The sequence below is a fragment of the Struthio camelus genome, chromosome 6, assembly GCF_040807025.1.
Source record: "Struthio camelus isolate bStrCam1 chromosome 6, bStrCam1.hap1, whole genome shotgun sequence".
Lineage (NCBI taxonomy): Eukaryota > Metazoa > Chordata > Aves > Struthioniformes > Struthionidae > Struthio > Struthio camelus.
Window position 1 is genome coordinate 9,777,253 of NC_090947.1, and position 27,029 is coordinate 9,804,281.

General features: G+C 40.9%; 1 protein-coding gene and 1 long non-coding RNA gene across 4 annotated transcripts in view; one reads left to right on the forward strand and one right to left on the reverse strand.

The window, feature by feature from the left end:
* FAM117B (family with sequence similarity 117 member B) overlaps nucleotides 1–20,270 on the reverse strand; it is a 38,813-nt gene extending 18,543 nt beyond the window's left edge. The window contains exons 1-4 of one of the 3 annotated variants that reach the window (XM_068948098.1): nucleotides 19,424–20,270; nucleotides 9,968–10,119; nucleotides 5,169–5,261; nucleotides 4,528–4,641 (exon numbers count right to left, since the gene is read on the reverse strand). In XM_068948098.1, the coding sequence (XP_068804199.1) occupies nucleotides 4,528–4,641; nucleotides 5,169–5,261; nucleotides 9,968–10,119; nucleotides 19,424–20,057 (993 nt within the window). In that variant the 5' untranslated portion in view covers nucleotides 20,058–20,270. Of the gene's footprint in view, nucleotides 1–4,527; nucleotides 4,642–5,168; nucleotides 5,262–9,967; nucleotides 10,120–18,688; nucleotides 18,878–19,164; nucleotides 19,209–19,423 lie in introns of those variants that run through there. The other 2 variants (XM_068948101.1, XM_068948100.1) reach the window with 2 other exon arrangements.
* On the forward strand, nucleotides 19,158–25,490 carry LOC138067619 (uncharacterized). The gene is made up of 3 exons (XR_011141825.1): nucleotides 19,158–19,250; nucleotides 19,432–19,558; nucleotides 25,390–25,490. It is a non-coding gene; the product is annotated as an uncharacterized lncRNA (long non-coding RNA).
* The last annotated feature ends 1,539 nt before the right edge of the window (nucleotides 25,491–27,029 follow it).

Here is a 27,029-nt window from a genome sequence, read left to right on the forward strand (position 1 = left end):
ATGGAGCTGGTCCCTGGCATATAGGAACAGGCCCTAAGGATGCCACATCAGCAGACGCGGGAATGCACAAAACCAAGCAAGGTGTCAAACACAGGATAACAATTACACTGCTTACATAATAATACATTTTCAGAGAGTTTTGATGCAGGACAGTTAAAAGAGTTCTGAAACTTATGGGTATGGCATAAAGCCGTAAGGTATGAAATACAGGAGGTGACAAATTTAAATTGTTCACAAGCGTTTTGGAGAAGACAAAGGCCGTAAGCTCCTCCAATTCTTCAACAAGCAACAAAGCTTGAAATAGAATCCAAGGCTTTTTGATGCTTTCATACATTGACATCAAACCACCTTCGAGGATGAACAACACTAGTGGTTGGTTTGTTAGGAACAGCCTATGGGTAAGATACTATGGAAATATGCTTCCCAAGAAACAAAGAAGAGGGCTTGAGGGTTCAAAACATCTAGTACTAGCAAAGCCTCAGCCAAGTGCACTGAAAAAAAATTATTATTTTAAAAAACTTAGTCCACTTATTATTCCTCAGCTCTGCCCTCCTTTCTAGCTTCTCCACTACGTTAACACTGAGACTAAAGGAAGAACCCACTGATCTGACTCCTGTTTACAGCCTTACTACCATAGAATTAAATCAAAGTCCAATATTCTTGGAAGCATCCCGAGATCACCTGAGGAGGTACCTTTCTGCAAACCTCTCTTCCTGTAAAAAGAGGCAGAATGGAACATTGGTGGCATTAAAAAAAAAATCAATTGCTTTTGAAAAAAATATACAGACAGCAGTAAGTACTTGATTAAGTTCATCACCAATTATTTCCTGATTCTGAGTAGAGGAATAGGAATAGCTAATAAGCTTATTTTATAAAGATTTCTGTGGGTTTATTTCTTTAAAAATCATAGAAGCACAACAAAACCACTCAGTGGGAGGTTAGGCAGCAAGAACCACTGTAAAAACTTTGGTAAAACTTGAGAAGTTGTGGAAAAGCTTAAGTGTATATTAGTAAGGCAGAAGAAAGGAAATAAATTCACCAAATTCTTCTTTTAGTCTCAACTAGAAAAATCAGTCATTTCCACAAGGTCACATAGTTTACCTGGGCTGTGTGAAAAGACTATCAAGGCAACGTCCTAATGCTCTCAGCCTTGGCAAAAGTCCAATTCCTTGAGCTCAGAAATCTTCATACGACCCACTACAGTCAGCAACTGCATGCTTTCTTCACACAGGGAACATAAAAAAAATAAATTCTAAACATTCTAATCACTAACTGCAAGTGCTTCCACACAGTCTTTCCCACAAACCGTGAAAGAACTGAGCTGCTGCCAGAAATTCCAGTTTAGCAGTTCCCTAGAAAGAAACTAAAAAGCCTAGAAAGAGCGCTTGATGCTGGCAGTTACAGCTTTTCACTCTGACTTAGAAAGCAGCCTCTAAACGCCATTAACTAACCCTCTGCTTACTCCTTTTGAAGCCTTCTGCAACCCTCCTCCCTTCCAAGTGGCCTGAGACAGCTGACACAAAATTTATTAACAAGGTCCTGGAAAAATTGCTTTGTCTCTGTTGATATTTTATGATCCGTTTCACAAGACCAAACACTAATTACCCATTGTGTGATTTTTTTTTTATTTGCATACTTCAACATTTGACAGAAAGCAAAAAATCTTCATAAAAAAGGTAAAATTTCATGAGCAGAATAACAATGTCATTATGATGCTGAAGGTATTTATATACAGAATTTTTATTTGGTATTTTTCAGAGTAGTAGCCAACAACTTATTTATAATAGCCAATAACACATTTTCAATAATAATCAAAAAAGGAAAAAAGTTATCTATGTAAAAGTGACAATAGCTTAACAAGCAGAAATTTACAGAGTCGTAGGCTACCAGGCCAGACCCATTAGATTACACACAATTCTTCAATGTAGTGACGTACCTAAACCAAATATTCCTCAGTTTTAAATATTTTTGTTGTTGAAATACATCAATTCCCTGCAAGTACAGAACAAATCTTCAAACAGGTTCTACAAATTCAGAAAAAATACTTGCATCAAGTATTTTGACTAGCATGTTCCTCCTAACTCAATTGCTCTTTCCAGGAAAATGAAGTCTCTCATCAGTCTTCAGAAATTTTCTCAAAATGATTCAAGACAGGAATTAGGTCACTTCTTTGTTTTTTTTCCCCTTTCAGCATTTTGGACTATTCCGACTTGAGCTACAGTAGTCACTAAGCTTCGCAGCATGCTCTACTAGGTCTGTACTCTAGCAAACCAGATGAAGATGTAGGGATTTGTACTAGACTCTTGTTTCAAATCTAAACTATTCTCCTTTCTTGTTTCTAGGCTAATATTCTGCTACGCAGACGCAGAGGAGAAAATAGTTGCTGTTTGTGATTTACAGCTATGTGCCGTAATTCTAGTAAAGCCTGGTTTTAATTTCTTTCGATATGAAGAGTTTGTGAAAAGTTAGAAAAGACCACGAAATTGTGCTCTGCAAGAAGTTAGTACTTAAATATCACTAACAGTATTTAGGCTGAAAACCAGCTTCTAACTCCACAGAGTAAGACTACCAAACAGTTATAATGACAAGATTTAGAATTCTTCAGAAGCTTCTACTGTTGACTGAATTCTTTTTAGACCAAGTTAAAAAGTTTTGATTGAATTAAAGAACACTTCTATTTAAATTATGAGCACTAATTAGGAAAAAAAAAAACATAGATGCACTAATTAATAAAACCACTACAGCAGTGGGAAGAAGGCAAACTGAAACTCTCAGTACTTCCTTACTTATAATTCTTGCTGTGGATGTCAAAAAGCTCTCATGGGTCAGACTCTAACAATCATCACGAAAATTCTGTCTTGGTTTCTCAAAACAAACTAAGTTTTTTAAAAAATTAATTCTTAAATTGTGATGCAAAAATATAATCCTAAAAAAATCCTAAATATAACACTTCTGGCAGCACAGAATTTGAGCTTATAAAAAATTGAACTCAAGTGCACTTACCTCCTTAAAATTCAAAGCGCCTAATTAAATGAACTATTCCAGGGATGTTAGGATTGGAGACAGAAAGATAACGCTGTTGCTTTCTATACATACTAGGAATTAAGAACAGCAGCGCAGGAGAAATTCAAAACATGGTTCTACTCTCTTATTTCCATTCTTGAAGCCTAATGGATTCGTTCAGACTTCAGACTTTCATCCACAAAAGAACCTGGCTGCTCAGGACTGCATAGTCGTCCTTTCTACTTTTTATTTCCTTCTTTATGAGCATGAGTCCGTTTGTATACCTGTAGCATACATGGACATACGCTGATGGAGCAACAGTTCCCCTCCCCAACCCAAATTATTTCAGTAAGGATGGACAGAACGAAAAGAAAGGAAGCAGCCTTAATTAACTGGTATCAAAATGTACTTATTGGAACAACACTAACTGCATTTTAGAAGTAATTGGAAATATTATTAGATTTGTGGAGAAGCTGCACTGTTGAAGTCCTTTCCCTATTTATAGCTTCGACAGTTCCACAGTTTCTTTCAACCAGGTTGACTCGTAAGGCAATTGTGAGGTATTTGCTCTTTTTGTGACAGTTAAACAAAAAACTGTTCTCTCTCAAATATATTCGTGAGATATCAGTGGGAAAAAAAATTACTTCTGAAAAGACTGATCAAGCTTTGCTATTGATTTTCTTAAAGTTGCTCAAGCAAAAGAGAGCTGAAAAAGGATTTACATGTTTGAAAGCCTCTAATTTTTTCCACCTACTATCAACTGAGCTAAAAATATCACCTTTCTGTGAACCAGGCCTCATTAACAGTTTTGAGATAAAACCACAACTGCACACCAGACATGTAGTGCCATAACCATCACATAATTTTCATAGTGGCCACTACTCAAAGCCTCAAGGCATGATGAAATCACAGAGAAAATGTTACAAAGGCTGAGGTTGAATGCAGTCATCAAGAGGACAAACACTTTTGAGAGAGCAACCACGTAAAAAAAAAAAAAGTTGAATAGCATTTTGTCAGTTAAGCTCTCTGAACCAGTTCATCATAAGATTAGACAAGTGCTACCGCCAGGACATGCGGTCAACATAAATTACAATTTCATTTGAGTCAACATCATTTTACCACCAATTTGCTCCATGACATACCTTCTCCACAAAATTCACAACTGTTACAGCAACTCTTTATGAAAAAGATGAATCAATGGCTTTAGATTAAACTTATCCACGTCATCCTTTCATAGGGTCTGCAGAATACATTTTAAGAGTCTTCCTTTAAAAAAAAAGATCTACCTGTTTGAAATTCTTTCAAAGTCAGAGTTATGCAGCGAGATAACCTAGCCAAGTAACAAAAAGATCCTGCACTTAAGGCACGCCAGGAGGCCAAAGGAAATGGATCCATTTCATAGAAGTCACCTTTAGCTACAGCATATTTAGATGTACTGAGTTCCCTTAAAAAAAACATAATCTTGAACAGACTTAAAAACAGTATTAGCCACCCATTATGTCCAAAAAGATAGCATAACCTTACCTGACTATGGTTAATGGCTGCATGGTTACCATGAAATGGAGACTGTCTTTCTTTATCCCGATGATGCCTACTGCTATGTTTGCTTCTCTGCAACTGTTGACGTAATTTTGCAATCTAATAATGGAAAAACGCACGTTAGGTTTTACCAGATAGATTCAGATATACATAGAGTTTCGCCAGTTTATTTGGTCGCTTTTCTAAGGCCCCTTTACCACCAGAATTTTCATAATTATCGCCAGCGTTAAATTAAACTTAAGTTCCTGCAAAAGTAACAAAGTTAGATACCAGTTCAATTACAGGCCAGGAGATATTTCCTGAAGTTTAATGAAAGTATTTGAAATATATAAAATTTGAAAATAATTAGGTCACTGCTGGATTTCTTCTTCTGCTGAAGAATGTCACCCACATTTGATACTTTCTTTCCCACACACCGAAGTTAAAATTTTAAGCCCTGTACTGTTATAAGAGATCAAAGTCAAATGAACAGGTAAAATATATTTTAGGTTATTTTCTACCAAGCCCAAGCTTTACATAATACAACAAAATGGTACAACATTCATGCCTTCCTGAAGACTCAAGGCAACAGTGCATGCTAGCAACACACTTCACCCAAAAGCGTATCAAATCATAACATTCCTGACCTCCTTGAGTTGATCTGTGCTGCCCCACGACGCTGAACGTTTGTGTGAGCTTCTCTTCTTTTCTAAATATTCTTCAGCCCAGGCACTTTCTGTCTACAGCAAGAGGATCACCAGATTAATTACAAAAAAGATCATTTCTACTCTCTGGAAGAAATAGTTTGAGACACATCAGAAAATCTTAACGCGGTTCTCTCTTCCAGACATAGAACCGTGAGTGAAAAGCGGTCACTGAACAGAAGCCTTTCTGGCAAGTAAAGTATGAAAAAGTGGAGAGAAACTATATATTTAAAAATTGTCAGACCTCTTCTAGCATGGGAATATGCAAGTTTCCTTTCCACATTATTGTACAGTGGTAAAGCAGTATTAACAGCCAGCTGTATCACAAGCTACTAGAGAGCACTGAAGAACCAATAGGACACTGCTGAAGTTGAGGGGAGGGTCCTGCACAGATGCTGACCTTGTTACTTCTGATGCATCAGTAAAAATAGCTTGGTGTAATTTATGGGAAATCCTGTACCAATAAAGCTTCAAAATCATGTTCATACGCAGAAGAATGAGACAGTGACTTCCTTTAAAGCCTCACTGCTACAGGGCAATCCTTAGCATGCAACAGCATCCAGCGGCGACCTGGCTGTCTCAGCCTTAGGAGTCACTGATGTCTCACTTTCTCCTACAGATAGGAACTTCGATTGCCTCCGAGCCTCCAAATCCAAGATGTTCAACAGTTGTTTAGGATTATGTTTAGACAACATCTAGGACTAACAGCTTGCAAGCCACAAGCTGACTGCTTACCCATCTATTTACAGAACACACAAACTTGTGATATTAATCCTTGTTTTCCAGGGAAAACAGAGATGTAACTCTCTGAACACACAGACTGCACTTGCACTGACTTCAATTACAGATGGAAGTTTCACATAAATGAAATCTCCACTATCAACAGTTTTTCATATCCATGAATCCAAATCAGCAACTAACCAGAACAAATTTGAATAGCAAGTCAATAGGGTTGAATAGGAATTTCCTAGCAAAATCAGAATCCATTTGTCCAGAGATGTTTACGTTAACCATAGAATCGGTCTTTCACACCATAAAATCCCATGTACGTTTTCCAACTTCAGCAACTTGATCAAAATAGAGTAATTGACAAACCCCATTGCCCAACTCATGATGCTAGTCCCAATCTTTGCCTAGCCCATTCTCTAATTTTAGTCTGGAATCCCATCCCATCTTCTAGCTGCTAGAATAATGAATTTTTTCCATTAATTCTAACTTCCCAACTCAGCATAATTATTACATCTGCCTACAAGAATCTCATCAACACTTCAATCAGTCTTTGCATGTAGTTTATACTCAAGACTTCATCCTAGATCTTCTCTTATAAATTACTATCTGATTCATTTTAAAAGATTATATTTTAATGTTCATCTTCAAAGCAAATAGTTACAAATCTTTTTTAGGGAAGGAGTAGGAATAAGGTATTAAACTATAGGAAACCTTTACATCAGGCCAGAAATGCAATACCTCCTCTTCCCTACATTTTATAATATATACTTTCAAGACAAGTAGACTAAACAACCAACAGATATAAAGAAGGATTTCTATTTCTCTGGGTTCTTAATGTATTACTATTTGCTTATTAGTTGTTATCATTCACAATGCCTGTTCTGGAATTACAAGAAGTTTGTTTATGGCTAAATTTATCACAGATACTAGAACACTTAACAAAAAACACTTAAGAGAAAATCTCTAACAACAAAGTTGAAATTGATTATTCTTTAAGAGCTAAAAAAAATTCAAAACAATTGCCTCATTTTAAACTGCATTTTGACATAGCTATATTTCAAATAATCGCAGGTAAAGCCAAAGAAGTCTGATTCAAAGGAAAAGACAGACCAGATTACCAATATCTGTTTAAGTAACACTTAATAACAGCGCCTGCACGTATGAATTCTAGCCAGACCAAGGATGCTCAATGATATACTTACTCATCAGACAAAGAACATTCTGCATGTACATAATTCAGTGCTGTTTTAGAGATAAGTTGTACCTTCTTCACTAAAATAAAATAGTTGAAGTAGGAGTCTGATATATACACAGTTTCCACTTGAACTAGGATCTCTTACACAGTTCTCAGCTATGACCTATGGGCATCTCTAATGGCCTGCAAGCCAGTGTGTCACTTTTTCCTCAGCCTGCTTCCTGAATGACTACTCTCTCCACCCCATAAGCCTGCAGAATCAAGATCTCCTGCTGACTCAACGCAAAAATCTTCTATGTCTTCGTAGTTTCAGCCTGCAACAGGGACCCCCATCAGAGCATGTGTCGTGGTGTCCACAGAAAAAAAAGACTTTAACTATCAGTTTTTACCAAATGTGGCTTCCTTTTGAATATAAGAGCATCTATGGCTATTCCCTTCACACATAACTTGAAACATAACTGTTGTAATACAAGCATTTGAAGTCATTTTGGACTAACTCTTGCAAACGAGTATATAATTGTGTGCATTCATCTGTAACATAACAACATTCCCTCCCTCAGCTTGTGAAGTTGTTCAGAATTAGTTAACAGACACTACTGAAAAAAAAAAAAAAAAGCATGGACTCAAAGTATGCAAAAATGAGAGATGACAGACTTTGTGAAATCCAAAATTACGGAGTGAAACTTCATCCAAACACCACATCTTCACAAACAATAAACTAAACAACTGTAGAGCCTACACTCTTGGGAAATTAACTATTGTTAAAAATCACATGTTTGAAACTTGGCCCTAATTTTGATGGCTGTTTCTCAAGTCCACTAGAGAAACTAAAAATAACAAAGTCTTGTCAGTGTCACATCAGCTCAAAGCTTAAACATACAGATAGATGCATGGTATTCCAGAACTTTCTACCTTGTCAGACACATTTTCAACTAGCAAGTGTAAATATATCATTCTATTTTTCTTCAGGTGTATACTAACATTAAATATACTCCATTAAATACACTCATCCTGCAGAAATACCCCATGGAATTATTTTTTTTTTTTATAGCCTTCCCACTAATCTTTGTGAATATGTTTCCTTTTACATATAAAAGCCCATCCACCATAGCAACTAGGTGTGTCAGAATTAGAAAACAAAAGAAAAGTGTAAGCCAAAAAGGATATTATCTAATTAACTGGAAAATATACAGATTATAAGAACCCAGTCATGACTCTAATTAAAACTTAACTAAGCTGGAAGAGATCAACAGAATATAACAAATACTTTGGTAGTATTTTAGAAATATAATTATTTTGAAAAAAGCATTATCCTAAGAAATCAAGTTTGAAAATACAGAGCTAAGGCATCTACAAGCTTTATCTTTTGCCTTTTAATAATGGTTGCTAACAGCTAAGCATGAATGGAAATACCTTGTATATCATATGCCTTCCTCCATCCTCCCTCTCCTACTACAATTTGCTTTCCCTTTTCACACGATCTTCTAACCGTCTTTCCTATTCATTTTCTTGCACAGAAAACTCGCCCCTCAACTCTCTTTCCTTCACCAGTTTCTAACTTGTCCACTTGGTCAGATTCCTTTGCAAAATACCTTACTTTTCCAGTGATCTGCTCTCCAGATTGCCTCCTTTGAACAAAATTTTGCAGATTTTGGGAACACCATCTAGCACTAATCAACAGCACAGACATTATCTACTTGACATCTTTCACATCTGAGTAGACAACACACTGATGCCTGTGGGGCTGCATTTTCATTACTGTTACCACACGTTACTAAGGCAGGCTTAAACTCAAGTATGTCTCTCACACTGCCTGTATATCTTCCTGTTGCAGTTCAGATACATCCTTGGGAATTAGGTAAAGGCCTGCTGTTGAAACCATGCTCTAGGACTAGGGATTTAAAACCTGAGATGTTTGGTTTTCTTTCACTCCACAAGTTAGGGAAATCCATTGCCAAAATGTAACCACAGAAGCAGGAACGAAACATTGGGATATTTGATGGAAAAATTCACCCTGAACCACTTCTGTATACAGCATGATACCATGAAAGACTGCTCCCTGTAAGGAGAATTTGATAAAACAAGTGTCATGTGGTAAACTTATAGCTCTGATAATGCTATAGTTCCATTCAACTGGTTGTTGGTTCTATTTTTAAAGACAGCATAGGACTGTACCATTAAAAGGTTGCGAAATTTTGTCAAGGTCTTGAAGTTAATCAGAAAATCATGTACTTTTTAAATGCCTCGCAGTTCAACTAAATTTGAGCATCATTCATTCCTTGAAGAGGCAGTGCTTCAATGTACATATCCCAAGTGAATATTAAAAGACCTGTTGAAATCACGAGGATTCATGGCCTTTCATAGGAAAGGCTAAAATAACTTTCATAAAGGTGCTACAAAAGCTTTCTTACGAAATTTTAAAACAGAACCACATATACGGAGTCACTTTAAGTTCCCTTGTATAAATTAAAGACTAAAAGGTACTTAAGCAGCGCAATCCTTTTTCCTGCACATAGTACAAACAATGAGAAAACCAATGTGTGATACACTAGTGCTTTTATCAAAAAAAATAAAAAATAAAAAATAAGAATGCCGCTTTCTCCTTTTTTTTAAAAACAGATGCCACAGTTCATGGGCTTCTCTTAGAGAATGATGCAAATAGCCCAAGTGTGAAATATCAAAGGCAGAACTTCCACAATTTCAAAGCAAACGAGAACTAGCAAACTGGAGAGCCAAAGTGACTGCTTTAAAGAAAAGTTTCTTCCACTTACATCCTGCCTTCACAGTCAAATATTCTAAAGACAAAAATCTGTCCTACCTGTGTAGCTTTGTCTCTCATACATGGAACAGCCTGCCCATGATTATCACGAGGCCACTGTCCAGCAAGGTAGGGAGCAGCAAGTGTATCCAGTGAGGAAGTGCGGCGAATAATACTGGAAGGGCTTGAGGAAGGTGGTCTTGATTTGTCAGCTGGAGCAAGAACATTGGATTAGAAAGAAAGCAAATCATAGAGCTTAATTATTTTAATTATCTACAATAAGTCATATCAAATCAGAACTACCACGTTATTAAGTATAGAACAAGACACTTTCAATATAGGAATTAAGTTTGCTATTTCAGGTTCTATTCAGTATTAATACGCAGTGCAATGTGTTTTTATGCTTTCCCTGAAAACTTCCTATATCAAAAATGGGGCACTGGTACCTATAAACCACCATTTATTCCCTCAAAAGCACATCAGTCACTGGATTCTTCAACAGTTAAGGCCTCAAAGAAAATAAAGTCCCTAAGTTTCCTTATACCTGGCAAAGACTAACAAAGAAAATCCATGCTGAAGTTTTTCAGTTTAATGCCGAGTTTATTAGAATTCATACCACTAATCCTTTACCTTTTGTCTACTTGAATTCAAGGGGCACTGTAAGCCGATAAGTTTTAGTAACCACTCAAAATATGACACATAGCAGATTTGTAAAAAGATACGTCTAACCCTCAATTCTAGAAGTCAACTTTCATTAGATAATGATTTACATATTACAAGACAATCAAGGCATTTCCTCCCTTTACATGCTACCTGGTACCTACATCCACATTCACCTGACGCTTCACCTTCTGCAAAATGTTATCCAGCATTTTTAGTGTTTGTATTGACAATGCTTTTCAGAGCAATCTAGATTTTAAGAGGAGCCTTTACTGAAAAAAATCTTTAACAAATGTAGGAAGTGAAAACAGAAGGACGAATATGGTTAAGAAAAAAAAAAAGGAAGAAAGAAAGAAAAAGTTGCACCTATCCCATCTATCAACTCTATTTTAAAGTGGAGCTACAATAAAGAATTAAGCTACAAGCTAGTTAAGCGTCAAACACTATAAAGAAAGGTTCCTCAACATAGGATTTGAGGAGGCTTGTGAAATTAAAGAATTGGCAAACAGGAAAGAGATAGGCTTTAGATACACATATAAGCTCACACATACACTCTATTTGTTGTTAGCTACTCCAGATCCAAACTGCCAGTCCAGAGATCACAATGATTTAAACTTACTACCAATCCATCTAGTTCTCCTCACAGATTTATACCTGAAAAATATCATACATCAATCCGACCTATGAAGAATATAAAGGGATAAAACAAATGTCTAGAACACAGCAAACGATATGGAGACCAGACGGAAGCTTTAGAAGAGCACTGGGAAGAACTCTTAGTCATATATACTTCCCAGCTGTGCCGTAGGACAACTTCTGCACTAGAGGTAGTAATAATACGGCAATTGACGTTCTATATAAACTCATTCCTGTGTAAAAGAAATCATCTGTGACTCCTATCAGTCAAAGAATGAAAGCATTGCCTTTAGAAGTCCAGAATTCAATTCCCCAGCAGCTTTAACCTAATAAAGACTTGTAAAAATTAATAAAACCTGTTATGCGTAGGTTTCAGTGGTGTGGACAATGTTTTAGTCTCTTAGAACACTAGTCCTTCAAATTTAAGTCTAGTGACATTCTATAATAAATATGGCTCATGCAAATATTGCATTAGAAGAGTATACATTAAAACAGTGAAAAATATTTCAGTTTCTCTATAAGGAAATAATTACCAGTGCTTTAAATCAGCAACTCGCACATAAGTTAGTCCAGAATCCTCAACTGGTTAATTATTTCTAGTAGAACCAACAACCATCAAAATTTTATTATTGAGGTCATAGCAGACCTGCTCTCAGGGAGTAGCAGCAAATCTTAATCTAAAAAGTTACTACGCAATTAAAGAGTCCTGCATCAAAGAAATTGACTTACTACTACCATACAGCACTCTGAAGGGTACCTTTCAGAGACATCAAAAAGATTCCATTTGTCTGTACCATGGAAGAAGATAGCAGGCTAACGAAACACGTCATTTCTTCAGAATTACACTTAATTCCAATGTTACATCAAACATGCTATTTGTCTGAGAAATAGCTGCCATACTCTGCCTAAACATTTATTTTTCTTCCAAATTATTGTTTTTCCTTTTCAAGACGTTTCCTTCTTTTTACAAAGGGGAAACAGAAAGGATGTTAAAAAAAAAAAAAAAAATCAGAAAGCGTGTGTGGTCAGTCACATCATTTGCAAAGCAACTGCAACAGACATCTTCAAAATTGAAGCAGCATCAATTTTTACTGCATCCCCTCCCCCACCAAAAAATGGAAGGAGTATTTCACCAGGCAGAGAGAATGAAAACTGAAAGGCTTGTTTGCTATTTAAGTTCGAGTGAAGCTGCTTATTTTAAGGCACAAAGCCTAAATGCACCTTCTTTTTTCCTTTAATTTAAATATTTCTTCAAAATTAACTACATTATGGAATTCTGATTTCAACTCATTGTTTATTTATATTGGGCAATAACTGCTGATATTTGAATACGTTTTTCCACTTTTTTTTTTTTTTAAGCAAGCACTATACTATCACAACATATCTTAACACAAATTGCCAATGTCTACTATTGAAACCCTCTGGGTGTTTCAGAACACTTCAGTGGAAACATTTACAATGTTTTCATTGCATTTTCCTCTACAGTTCTTGAAGCAAGCGCTCAGCTGCTATTTTCCCTTTATGTGACCTACATAACAAGAGATCTGCCTCCATAGAGATAACAGTTACAACAGCTGTGGCTGATGAAAAACAATGGAGCTGTTTCATCAAACAGAAGCTTCTTAAATATTAGATCTGTTTTAATTGGCCTGATTATCTCTTTAAATCAATATTTGTGACAAATGCCAACTCCTATCCCCCCTACTCTAAATTTATCTAGAAACAAAATTTTTCTGCAATGTGGTCTCAAATAAAGCAAAATAATTTTTAAAAGTTTCAACTGAACATACATGATACAAATAAAAAATATATATATAACATGGGAAAACAACAGGCTAGTCACCAAGTCTCCACAAGTCATTGCAGCACACGTGACAGAAGTGACTACAGGTTAACTGCTATCACACACATCTAATGCAATTGTAAGACGAAGCATGCACCTGTGAAGATGATTTAAGCTAAGGCTGTAGAACAATATGACGGAACAGTGTAGAATTAAACAAATATAGATGCTTAACAATAACTATGTGAAAGTTAGTGAAAGAGAACACTGACTTTGATGTGCCTTTCTTTTTTCTAAAACATACAAGTTCTACAGCTACTACTATAATAACAATTGAAAAAAGGAAATCTTATTCTGAGCACACATATCTTGGAATTGGACACCTGACAGGAGAAAATTGTTATATATAAAAAGAGAGAAGGTCTCTTTCTCATGAAAAGGTCCTAGGAGTTAAAAAAAAAAAAAAAAAAAAAAAAAACACACTCTGAAGATTCATCTTTGCCTTAATTTTCCTAAAAAAATTCAGAACTGCTGTTAGAAGTGCTTGAACCACAAAACAAGGATTACTGCTGAAGAATAACCTGGAGATTGCTCTCACATCCCTGCTGATATCTTTCTAAGCATTTGCAATTAAAGTTTTCCGAAAGGAAAATAAAAGCTCCGAATAACTAATTTCTAACAGGCACTATGAGAAAACAAAACAAAAACAGCAAGTAGCAGAAAGTGCCACAGGAAAAGTACACGATGCCATTAATCTCAGAATCAAGTTCTCTGACATAGAAAGTTCCAGCTGAAGTTTTTTATACACCTGGGATATCCAAACAGTGAGATATAACTAGCTTCTCTGGCATCTAGTAATAGAGCTGAGAGGTGTTTTTTAGGTCAGCCTTTTCCTCAGTAAGGACACACATAGTATCTCTCCCTTCACACACAGCTCTCTTTTCCCCCAAAAATCATAAAAATGCAACACCTTTCAGACTACAACCACTTGTTCATGTTTGGTTGAAAGCATTCAATAGGCTCAAATGGTATTAAGAACAGACACATAGCACAACTGCGTATATTAACTTTGAAAGATAGTTTTCACAGAATCACAGAATAGTTGGGGTTGGCAGGGACCTCTGGGGATCATCTAGTCCAACCCCCCTGCTCAAGCAGGGTCAGCTACAGCAGGTTGCCCAAGACCGTGTCTCATTGGGTTTTGAGCATCTCCAAGGATGGAGACTCCACTACCTCTGTGGGCAACCTGTTCCAGCGTTCAACCACCCTCACAGTGAAGAAGTGTTTGAAGAAGTGTTTTCTTTACGTTGAAGTGGAACTTCCCATGTTTCAGTTTGTGCCCATTGCCTCTTGTCCTGTCATGGGGCACCACTGAGAAGAGTCTGACCACCTCCTCTTTACACCCTCCTATCAGGTATTTAAGCCCACTGATAAGATTCCCCTCCCCTCCTCTCCCCTCCAGACTAAGCAGTCCCAGCTCTCTCAGCCTCCTCTCATATGAGAGATGCTCCAGTCCCTTCCTCCTCTTTGTGGCCCTTTGCTGGACTCTCTCCAATATGTCCATGTCTCTCTTGTACCGGGGAGCCCAGCGCTGAAGACAGCACTCTAGATGCGGCCTCATCAGCACTGAGCCGAGAGGTAGGAACACCTCCCTTGCCCTGCTGGCAATGCTCTGCCTAATGCAGCCTGGGATGCCATTGGTCTTCTCTGCTGTGAGGGTGCACTGTTGGCCCATGGTCAACTTATTGTCTACCAGGACCCCCAGGTCCTTCTCTGCAAAGCTGTTCTCCAGCTGGTTGGCGCCCAGTTTGTACTGGTGCATGGGTTTTGGGTATAATCTTCACATAAATTGTCACCTACGTAAAAGAACTACTCACACTCTAGTGTCTAGTAATTTAAAATCATTACCAGTAGGGGAATGACTGAATTAATGCTGTTTTACAAAACCAAACCTCAGAAAGCCCAAGATGTTCAAGTTAGTTACTTTCAAAGAATAAAAACATTTTAAATTCAAATAAACCTCCCAGCAGTGGTGGCCACACAAAACCTAACGATGAGATTGTAAAAATGAGTTCACTTTGTTTACACCTACCATTTGCTGAACAGCCTAGGTAAGCAAAGCAGGCCCCTAACACTGCACAAGACCCTCTGCATTATCTTTTCCTCCAGTTATGTATAACTGCTGCAAAATCTTGTAATTAATGTTGACAAGTCTGCAGGTATCACTTTGTCATTCTCCAATTAAAAGAAATAAATTCTACAATGAAATTTAAGGGCATAATGGAGTTCCAGTCCTTCTCCCCACCCCAAGAAGGGGTTCTCAGATGAACTCTTCAAGACTTTCTGATATGCTATTATATCATTTTCTATCACTTCCTTTCATTTAAGTAGGCTTTAATATTACTCTCCCATATACTGAACAATTAAAAGACAATGTAGTCCCAGATAAAGATAACTAATTTTCCTCCTTAATTTTCAGACTGACATTAAATATCCAGTAATGCCAACAGCAATATAGCAGAAAGTTCACTATCCAGTAAAGATATCTCTTACAATCTCAAGACACCTGAATTGGCCAGTAAACAACTGTTACGGCACCGGTCTTATCTTCTTCTTCACGTAGCCTCATGCGTCTTAACATTTTTGGAGCTGAACACCTCTGATGTGCTTACTCTTTCATTTGCATACCTAGTCACACTTTTTCTGGTACCCCTCATGTATCTACTGACCTCCCTTGGTATCTTGGTAGCTTGGTAATCCAATCGTCTGGCTCCTAAAGCTCCAACTGTACCTTACTCATTGTCTCTGAAGAGTACTCGTAGTTTACAGTTGAACTCTTTTTAGATCTATTTTATATAGGAACACAAATAACTGAAGATCATATTTGCTCTTGACTCAGCAGATCAACCAAGATAAAAATAATAATAAAAGTAGAGCATATACATTTTGGAGCAGTCTACTAGTAGGTCAAAACGAGATGTTTTGTTCCCAGTCTAGCACATATACTTTCCTGTTTTAAACAAGGATATTCTGAAATGCAAATCATATCTCATGACATTCTCATTGGAAAGCCCTAATGCCACTATACATGAGGCTCTCTCTGCTGGAAATACTTTTGACGAAAGGACTTCTATGATTTTCTCTGTGCTGTCACACTGACCATTCTCCATTCAGCTGGTGGAGCCCAAAATCATACCCAACTAAATAACTCTGAGCTTATCTTCAGAAGTAACAGGATCCCGTAAGGGGAGGTAGAACAATAGAAAAATGAAGATCAGTGGGTGGTAAAGATGTCATTAATTGATTTCCAAATTTGTAATGTGGAAAAGTTATTTAACTCGGAATAAAGCAAAATGTATTTGTAGGAAGGTAGAAAGAAAAAAAAAAAAAAATCAAATGATTGTCTAACTTCCTCTAACAGGAATAGTTTGCAGGAAGGTACAGAGGAGCGTATGCAAAAAACAAGCCAAAACTGGGGTTTACAGGACAGACCCTGCAGTGCAGAAATAAGGCAAAAGAGTCAATCACCACAAAAGTGATGGGAAAGACAAAGCATAGAAAACTGAAAAATCAGTGTTGATTAACATGAACGTAGAAGCTCAAGTCAAGAGAAGTGAATGCTGGAGACTACAGGCAGAGAAAGTGGTCAGAAGAAAGCTCTAGGCTCTTAGCCATATTATAAGGAGGAAAGAACTGAGAGGGGCATGGAAATTTAGAAAGGAAGTGTTTCATGAAATCTTCAGTTTGTAATTACCCCCCTCCTGAACAGGAGATTCAGTTAAATATTCCCAAATTTAGATGCAATTCAGTTCAGAAAGCCTAGGTCTAGAAAAACAACAGAAAAAAGCTATTAAGTCACATTTTTTAAGTTATTCTCACGTGTTAAGCATACTGAAGAAAACTTTTATGTTCAAAACTATTCAACTGCTTACTAGAAAATAAATTCAGATAAACACGAAGCTGAGCCTTAACTGCACGACTTACAGAACCAGTATCAAAGTTCAGAAGTGGACATGATTTTGTCTAACCTCAAGGTTCATTTTATTTAAAAAAAAAAAAAAAAAGGCATGCAGCTGTAGGCATGAATGAAAGCTATTATCAACTGAAAACAAAAAGCAGCAAAACCATACTTATTTTGCAGTAGATTCTGAACGTTACCATGAAGTGGCTTACCCCCACATGGCTTCACAATTCTAACCACATAAGCAAAAATAAAGTTCCACTTCCACGTTCTCAGCTACCATTAAGTTTTCTCATCTATATGAAATAGAAATTAATCAACTCAATCTCTAAAAAACATTGGACTACATAGTATATATGTTAAACTGGCTTGATCTGCATTTTAATTCTGGGTCAGTACAAGTCCTGTTGAGAAATTTAAATGCATGGCAGCAGTTAAAAGGACACTATTCTTCTCTTTCCCATCTTGCAAAAAGCTAGTGGGGTTATCTGTTAACACAGCAGTGAAAAACAACTAGTTATCAAATTACTTTTTTCTTTATATATACTAATTCTTAGGTCCAGTAAAGAAGTCAGCTAGACAGTGTGGTTTTAACAGGTCTCTACGTGATGAGCCGAAGATAGTGTAATTTTTTCCCCCTTATAAGTGGTCTGACATGAACCTTCACAGCTTTTGAACCTGGATCTCAGGGTAGCCCATCCTGTTCCTCAATCTCCAGGCTAGCTAGGAGACTACCTTTTGGGGGAGAATTTCTACAAAGTTCTAGGAACAAAGATGAGTTTTGTGATGTGTATAAAGTCTTTCAGATTACTAATTAACAAGAATCTCAGATGAAGAATATACACATTCCTCAATCTAAAGCCTCAGAACATGACCTTAAGCAAAACACATCACCCTTATCTGGAAAGCTGAAGATCTAAATCAGAACCTGAATGCCTTTGTGGCCTTCTCTCTTACATTTCAGCGAAACGGACATATGGTAATCTCAAAGAGGTATGTCTGAATAAAAAAAAAAAAAGAAAAAAGAAAAAAGAAAAATTAAGCCACACAGGCATTACCTTAAGTACTGTACCAGTTTGTTATGACTCTCTAATTTGGTAGCATCATTTCTCGAGAGTTAGGCTAGATAAAAACTATATTCTGGCTGCAATCACAATTTTAGAAGGAGGGGGAGAGGCAACAATTAGGATTAGTGGAAAAGTTAATGGGAATTGCGCTGGTCCTGGATTTCTGAATATACACCTCTGCCTATTATTCAACTTTGTCTAAGTACCCAGTGCAATTTCATGACAAAATACCAGCTGGAGCTTTGTTATCTTTAAAGTCACTGATTTTCCAGATTTGAGGACAATAACACAAGCCCTCATTCATGCGCTTTTGAGTAAACTTTTATCTTAAGACCAAGGATTTACATATGTAAGCCTAGCATCCTCAACCAGATGCCGCACATTGCTTACGTTTCAGTGTCCCTCAGTGAGTATGTTTTCATTATTCAAAAGCAGTAAAAAGCAGTTTGCTACAAAACATATACCATTCTCGCACTATTTTCTATCTTTGCTGTAGCGCAAGCCTGTCATCACTCTCAAGTTCACACATCCTTCTGCAGGGTTTATGCTGCAAGTAACTACTAAGAGAGAGGCACTGAAGACTTTTTTTCCTACGTACATGTGTAATGCCTACAGTGCTAGTTAGTTTTTTCAATTACAGGCTTGTGGACGTTACTTGGATCAAAAACACATACCATCTGGCATCAGAGGCACAGAAAGGGAAGATGTGAAGGCTACCCTACAGTTTCCAAACACCAAATTCATCTTAACGTTGGAGTGAAGTATTTGAAGTTCATCTCTTCTCTTCTTACACCCTTTATCCTCTCATCTGGCAACCTTTAGCAGTACTCGCGAAAACACCGCGGGACTGGCTGCACTCCTCCTCACATGACACGCTTTACTTCTTTTTCTGTCCCTTTTCCCGAGAGCCAGGAAGGGAAAGAACAGTAATACAACCAGTGAGCCCTTGGACACGTAAACACCCGACAAGCGCTGCAGCCAGGATCTAAAACCGGTACAAGCCTGGGCACAACTCCTGTCCCAACCTTCCTCTCTTCCTCCAGAAATACCGCGTGCTCTTAGCCACACCACCAACCCCCACAGGCCAACGGCTGCCACCGCCAACCCCCAGCCCTCCCGCCCCCACGAAGACCAGGCTGCAATCACAAACCCACGCACGGCCACGCCGAGCTCTCCCCCGCCGCCGCCGGGACGGGGACGGCGCCCGCCCCGCGCCCCTCCCCCGGCTCCCCTCAGGTATCCCCCGCGCGCCCCCTCAGGCTCCTCGCGCCGTTAACGGTCGCGCCGCGCGGCCCCCAACGTTCCCCCCGCCCGTAACGGTCGCGCCGCCGGTAACGGCCGCTCGGCAGCAGGTGCGCGGGGGGAAGGCGGGAGGGGGGGTGGGCAGACACGCTGACGGCAGCGCTCACCTTTACAGACGGGCGAGCTGGGGCTCTTCCTCTCCGGGGAGCTCCTGCCTTGCTCCGGCGAGCGTCGCCGATGCCGGACCCTGCCCGCGGCTGTAGCGCTACCCTCCGGCAGCGGAGGCCCCGGGGAAGAGCAAGGTGAGGGCCCGCAGCCCGGTGGCGGTGGAGGCGGCGACGGCGGCGGGGGGGGAGGTGGCGGCAGTTGGTGGGGCCGCGGGGGGCTCCCCCGCGCCCCGCCCGCGCGCGTGGGGCTGCCCCGCGAGGAGGCGGCGGCGGCGCTGCCCCCTCCACCCCCCGGCGTCTGCGTGGCCACGGCGGGGCCGGTGCGCACGCCGTTGCCGCCGCCGGCGGGCGCCGCGCGCGTGGGGCTGATGCTGCGCGAGGCGGGCGCCGCGCGTGGGTGACCCCCGCCCGGGGCGCTGGCGCCGCCGCCGCCCCCGCCGCTCCTCGTGGGGCTGCCATGTTGCTGCAGCTGCTGCTGCTGCTGCTGCTTGAGCTGGAAGGGCACCGTGGCCCGCATGGGCTGCAGGCGGCCGCTCGCTCCTGCTCCGCCGCCGCCCGCCGCCGCGGGCCCCCCTCCCCCCAAGGAGATAGCCGGGGTCGGGGAGCCGTTGCGCCTCACGCGCTGATGGGACATTGTCCGCCGGGACGCGGAGGACCGTCGGTGGCGAGGAAGGAAGGGAAAGGCGTGAGGTGCAGGCAGGTCCTCGCGGGGATCCAGGCGCCTCACGCGATCCCTTCCCCTCCTCCTCCTCCTCGCCGGCGGCGCTGCTCCCGCCGCCGCTGTGCCCAGCCCGGGGCGACCCGCGCTGCCTCCGGCCGCTCCGTGCGCCTCATCAACAATAGTGCCCCGGCCGCCCGCCCCGCCCCCCGCGCCCGCCCATTGGGCACGCCGCGGCTCCGCTCGCGCAGCTACGGCGCGCCCATTGGCTGCCGAGCGCGCTCCTGAGTGGCCGAGCCTGCGCGGCGACGGGGGACCGGGGTGGCGGGGGGGCAGCTCTTAAAGGAGCACGAGGCCGCCGGGCGGGGGCCGCCCCTCGGCCAGCCACACGTGCCGGGCGCGGGCCCCGCGGCGGGGCGGCCGGACCCACCCCCCCCCCGCCCGGTCTCGTGCTCGCGCGGCAGCTCCTGCCCCGGGAGCGCCCCGGCCGAGGCTGTGGGTGATGCCCGCTCCCCCCACGGGGCTAAGGAGAACCATCCACGATCGTCGTCTCTAAAGGCAAAGCAGACATAGGAAGTAACGGGGGGGGGGGTTGTTCTGCGAGAGCTCGCATCTTCGCATAGCGCTGCACAGCAGGGCCTGGTGAGTTGTCCAAGGTCACGCGGGAAGTCTGTAACCCGGCAGGGAAAGGCATTTACGGCTTACCCGTATCCCAAGAGCCTGTCCCAAGGAAGCAGTTGTACGTGAGAAGTAGGGCTGCTCAATTATTTTTAGCTCTAAATGCAATAGAAGAGAGGACGAGGGCTCAGGAGCAATTTATCCAATCGCTTTGCTGCCAGCTTAGCATTACTAATGATGGCCCCAGATATGTGGGTAATATCCAGGCAGATTTGACCCCCTTTTCCTTTAATTGCTGTGTTTACTGTTCTCCATTAGATTCTTTGCTCACACATCTTCGCTGCAATCTTTTAAAAGTACTTGTTAACTGCAATCAGCCTTTTAACCTGATTTATACATTAGAGAATTGAATAAATACATTTAATAGGGCATAGTTTATGAATTTGCGTTAGTTAGATGCAAGGTAAATGCCATTTAGCACTTTTAACACAAGAAGGAATCAGTAAATTCTCTCTCTCCCCTTTTGGCAAATGCCAGTTCTGTGCTACTGAAGAGGACTTTCTTTACCCAAGTTCTTTTCAGTATTGGCCTGCAAACTGCATGTTGCAATTGAATACCACTGGTGTGATACAAATGATGTGACAGCAAGTTACATATTGTTCTTGCTTGTCTTCGGCTTGTTTTTGTCTTTTTCCCCTTTTCTCCCTTGCTGTTTCTGATTGAAGCTTCCCTTACTGAAAAAGCCCTCTCTTCCCCTTTGACGAGCTTCATCCTCACAGCTGACAGTTTTAACAGTCCTGAAGGGCAAGATTATATGCACAACAGGATGCCTGGACACAGGGCTACCTAAGGCCTTGAAGATTAAAGCTCTTGTCAGACTCAAAAGCTTTTCTTAATGAGAAATCAGACTGGCCACAGGGGACAGTATCGATGTGTTTCTGCTGACCAAGTAATTTAGCTCTTGCATTCTGCACTGACTGAATTTCTTTTGAAGGACACTGGTCCTTCAAGAACGTGCTCACAGGTACTGTTAATCGTAGTAATCTGGCCTGCAGGACAGAGACATGGATCAACATCACAGTTGGCTACAAGGCTGTGCCTTTACCTGGGGAATTGTCCTGGACTACCCTTGAAAATGGCTATGTCAGGGAAAGGCACCAGAAGCCTGGCTGATCACCATCAGTCCTGTTTTACTCCTTCTTAAACTATGCACCTTACGTAAAAAATCACTCTATAAATCACACACGTAGGGTCACTTCACAGCTTTGTTCTTGTAGCCGTCACAAGTACTGCAGGTGGAATGTGGCAACGCATCATAATCATGGATAAAGCGCTTAATTAGTGAAACATCAGGGAAACAGTGCTGTCCTCACCAGGAATGGCTAAGAGACAGAGAAAAGTATGGGCTACGTGTTGTTGGCATTGGAGGTAAAGGGATCACATAATTCCCTCAGTGACTCTATGTATGTATTGCAAAGAGAATCTGCGCCTCATAATGCTCCACAGTTAAATGCCCTGGAGGTAGCAAAAGAGCACCTTGGCATGTTCTGGAGAAATAAATGGAAGCTATTTGCTGCTTTTTTGGCAGCCCAGGACAATGCTTGGTCCCACTAATGATCAGTGGTGTCCTCCTATGTTACAGGCTGATCAAGGAGTATGAACATGATTATCCTCGCTCCTCCAGGCCTGAAAGGTTGTTGCCACTGCAAGAAGTCTGGAGAGTGCAAAAGGACCTATGCAACATTTCTTTCACTTCTTTTGTTGCAATTTTCAATCTGGGCCAAAAGGTGAAATCCCCTTTACAGTTCCTTCTGGTGTGACCTAAGGAGTAGCACTTGCTGCCAGTGCCAGTACAGTTGCTCAGCAGGTTTTTATTGTGTAGATAGTTTATCCTCTCCAGAAATACTGGATTTGTTTGGAAGCAGTGTCCAGTAAAGATATTTTTAAGGCATAAAAAGATCTCAACAACTTCTAATTCCTTTTGAAGAGGCCAGAAGATAAAAGGTATTGATTCATATTTATGTACATGATGAACTTTTGCCAAGTCACAACTTTGAGTGCACAAGATATGTACAACAATTATAGTACTTCCTACATTACTGTCACAGTGCAAAAATGGCACTGCTCCACACAGTTGTTTTGAATATAAAGTAAAGCCTTTAGGAATGCTGCTCACAAGCACTTAAATATTGCTCTACATGCATTAGGCCTGAGTGAAAGTGCAGCGTGTTAAGTCATGTACTCAGACCTAATCAAACAGTGTGTACTTCATGCGTTAATTTGTATAAACTGTAACAAATGTGTTACAACAGGATCTTACTCCTACACCCTATGGAAATAATAGAAACAACTAAAGCAGCATTATGAATTACTTCAAAATAGTTTGAAAGATTTGTTTAAGTTAAACAAAAAACAAAGCAACAAACCCAGCCCACAGTAACTTGGATACAGAACCTCCTCCCCCCACCAGACCTTCCCTGTGGTTACATCTGCCAAGATTTGTGTTCTGTTTCAGCCATCGCTCCCTTACTGCACGTGAACATTAACAAATGGTGTCCGGGCCAACTGTGGACAATACATTTCGTACAGTTTCATGTGGACCCTTTAAACTGTGGCTTCTTCACGGCAGTGACTGTCTTGTTCTGCCCATAACACCTAATGTAGGGATGCCAACAATGATCCAAAAAAATAGTAATGAAAATTATCATCTTCCCCAAGGCTTTGAGCCTTCTACCGGTATCAGTGGAATGAACCTTTTAGATGATCAAATCCACTGGAGTCACTCGTGATCCCACATACATGGGATCCATCTCTGGCTTCAGCTTCTCTCTACCTCATTTTTTTCATCAACCCATTGGTTTACACGATCTCAGCAAATATGAGTATGCTCACACACCAAACTCAAGTGCCACCTCCTGAGAGGTAATGAACACTCTTACCTCCCACCAACTTGGAGGCAATCGGCACCTAACCAGAAACGTTTAATAATGTCTAGTTAGTAGCCATTGTTGGGAGATTAAATTTAGGTATTGCAGGCATCCTGTTAGATGCATTTTTTTTATAAGCATAGCATCCGATACAAGCTGAAGATACAAACAAATCCATCCAGATGTTAGAAGCGTGTCAAAAGTGTCCTCAAAGGCAGATAGATAAAAAACACAGAGCTGCATAAACAGATTTGAAACCTTCTGAAAATAGGAACATAAACAAGTCAAGGAAGTGGTCAAAACAGTAACCCTGAAGGAAAAACAGAGAAACAAAGGTCAAAGGGGTTTAACTAAGTTCGTAAGCCCAAATCCCAGTGTACTGATTATCAAAACAAGTAATACTTCAGGAAGTTCTCTCAGACTAAGGACTGAAAGTTTATGAGTAGAACTTCCCACAGAGTAATATGCATGAAAAATACGTTGTGTTTAAAATAATAGTAATGAGCAAACCTTATGAAAAAATGACAGTGCTCAAGGCAACTTCAACTATGTTCTTGGCTTATTGCATAAATAAATACATGCAGAGCAGTGCCTATAAAGCAGCACTCTGCTGTCTGAAATTGTTTACCTGTAGTTGTTGTAAGTAATATTGAAGGTTGAAAGATTAAAATTCTGTGAGTCCAAACAGTAGATTATGCCCCAGGTATTTGACTGCACTTCCTGTCTCTCCCCTGCAGACTGAGTTAGTTTTACTTGTTTATGTGGGTGTTAACACAAGCAGATGAAAAAGACATTTAAAAAAAAATAGGACGAATGTAATAGAATTTGCTTCATTCAAAAGCTGTAATAGCGTCAGCCTAGCTAATTTTTCAGAATTTCGGGGGGGGATTTGGGGAGGCCAGCAGATTAAAATAAGGTATTGAAGTTGAAACAGTGCAAATAACAAATGGGGCCTTGGACATAAATCAAGCTATATACAATAAGCAACTTAAAGCAAAATGCACCTTTGCCTCAGTTTATGCAGTTACAATCTTTAAGAAAAGTTATCATATAAATAATATCCTGAAGCTTCAGTCTCTCACTGTCATTAAGCTAATGCCTCTTTAACAAACCCTGTTCCTTAATGCAACCCTGCAGGCTTGGGAGATGTTTTCACTGCACATCCATGACGCACAAAATTACTTGGGCGAAGTACCAGTTTAATTTCTTTAGGAACCAATACCCAGTTCGCTTACATGCTACACGTTTTTCCATGTATACCGATCAATTTTTTGAACGCATGTAAAATGACAGTAGTGATAGTAAACAACAACCTTGTTGTGAAACAGCGTCCAGCTGCTAAAGAAAAGGAGCACTTGGGAGTCAACCTTGGCTCACCAACATGAGCTCTCACCAGCCAATAGTGACTGCACCTGTTCTTGGGTTCTGTTTAGGGAAGAGCACGAGCAGCAGGAAAGACGTATCGTCCACCACATTTCTGAATCTTTGGCCTAGTTCGTTTAAGCAAGCCACGGTTTAATCTCCCACAGATATCCTGCAAGAAAGACACTAAATGGTAATTTGCAATTGGAGGTGCCCATAATTTCTCTCCTTCGGCAACAAAACTTTTTTTGCTTTTAGGAAGTAAATTACTTTTTTTTTTTTTTAAGTGTGTTGCAAAAAGTCAGTATTTGTTGTCACATAGTCACAGAGCTTGCAAAAAGAATGAGAGATTTGTCTCTGTTTTGTACATGGAGATGTGATGTGTGTTTTTGTATGTCTAGTCTCAAGGCAGAAGAGTATGTCTGAATCACAGAAGAAAGTTATTGATTTATGAGCATTAAACACTGGTTGCCCTCACAAGCCAGCCACAGTCTCTATACTGTGAGTATAATGAGACGATATACTCTTAAGTAAAATGTTTATTTCAGTTGTCACAGTTATCAATTAATTGATAAATGGCAATATTTCAATAATGTAGATTTTATAGCTAGGTTATATGATGATAAACATCCTGTAAATGTGATGAATAGGCATGTGACTATAGACGCTATTCACTTAAGAGAACAGAAAAGAGATACAGTTTCTTCTGATTCAAGCTACTATCTTGTTTTGCTTCTGTTTGTTTCTATAACATTTATAAAAAGCTAAAGAGATTGTGAAATGCAGATTAGCATGGCTTCTTCATGTATTTGAGAAGTAGTGATGAAATGGCTTTGCTTCTCTCACCCCATACATATACTAGCCCTCCAGTTAAACAAACAATTAACTTCAGCATAGTGTATGATGAGGTGGGAGCATGGGATTCTCTGATCTGGGAAAAGATCTGCTTAGAAAGACAAGGATCAAGCAGTGTTCTGAAGCCTCCTAGCACACAGCCACGGGGGGAGGCCGGGGAGCCTTTAATTTGGCTACCTCTCAACCTGACATCAGTTTGTCTCACTTTGTGTTCCTTTTTCTTCCTGCCATCCTGTCCTCATGTAAGCTATGACTTGGCAACACATCTCACTTGCTACCTGAGTTAGCAGCCAGGAGACCAAGACATCCATCACTGAGAGAGAGGGTGTGATCTTTGAGATAGCAAAAAAAGCGAAGCTGGTCAAAGCCCCAAGCCTCACTGTTGTTATCATCCCTCCAATGCTCAGCCAGGGCATCAGGCCCACTCTGCTCAGCAGGGACAAGCAAACAGCTCCTGCAGTCACAGCCAGCATGGCCAGGCTGCTGCTTCGTGCTGATGAACCTGCAGGTTGTGTCTTGTCCTTAGAGCAGAGAGACCAGCAAGTCCTTGGACCAGGTCTGCTTGCGGGTCTTTCCAGAGAGGCCTCAGCCCCCTGCCCAAAGCAGCATGTTTGTGCAGCAGTGGTGGGATGAAGGACATGAGCACACCTGACCCTCATGTACCGCCTGGCTTCCCTGGACACACTTGCAGCCTGCCTGGCAGCTCACAGAAATCTATTTTTTCTGCAGGAAAAAACAGCACCGCAGCCACCCTGAGCTCTGTGCTGGGCTATGCCTGTCTCCTCTGAGGCCACAGGCCATGGGGTGTCTGCATGCAGAGGCGGAGTCTGCAGATCATCCCCAGGTTGGGCTTTGCTGCAAGCCCCTACCCGCTCAGAGAGTCAAAAGGAGAATGGAAGACCATTTACTGGCAATACCAGCAACAGGCCAACTGCCTGAGCACACATGCTGCAGCCTGAAGAAAACGCACCCAATGTACAAGAGCTGCTGCTCAGCTCTGCCATACTCTGGTGCTGGGCTAGTAGTCTCCCAAGTGGCATGGGAAAACATCCCACGAAGGGCTAGTCAGGACCCAGCCTGCCATTCTGCTGTGCCTCCCTCCTGCCTCTCTCCAGCAGAGTTCAGTTCCTCTGTCTGCACCCTGACCTGGGCTAGGGGAAGGTTTCCCAAGTCTGCAGCTTGTGGT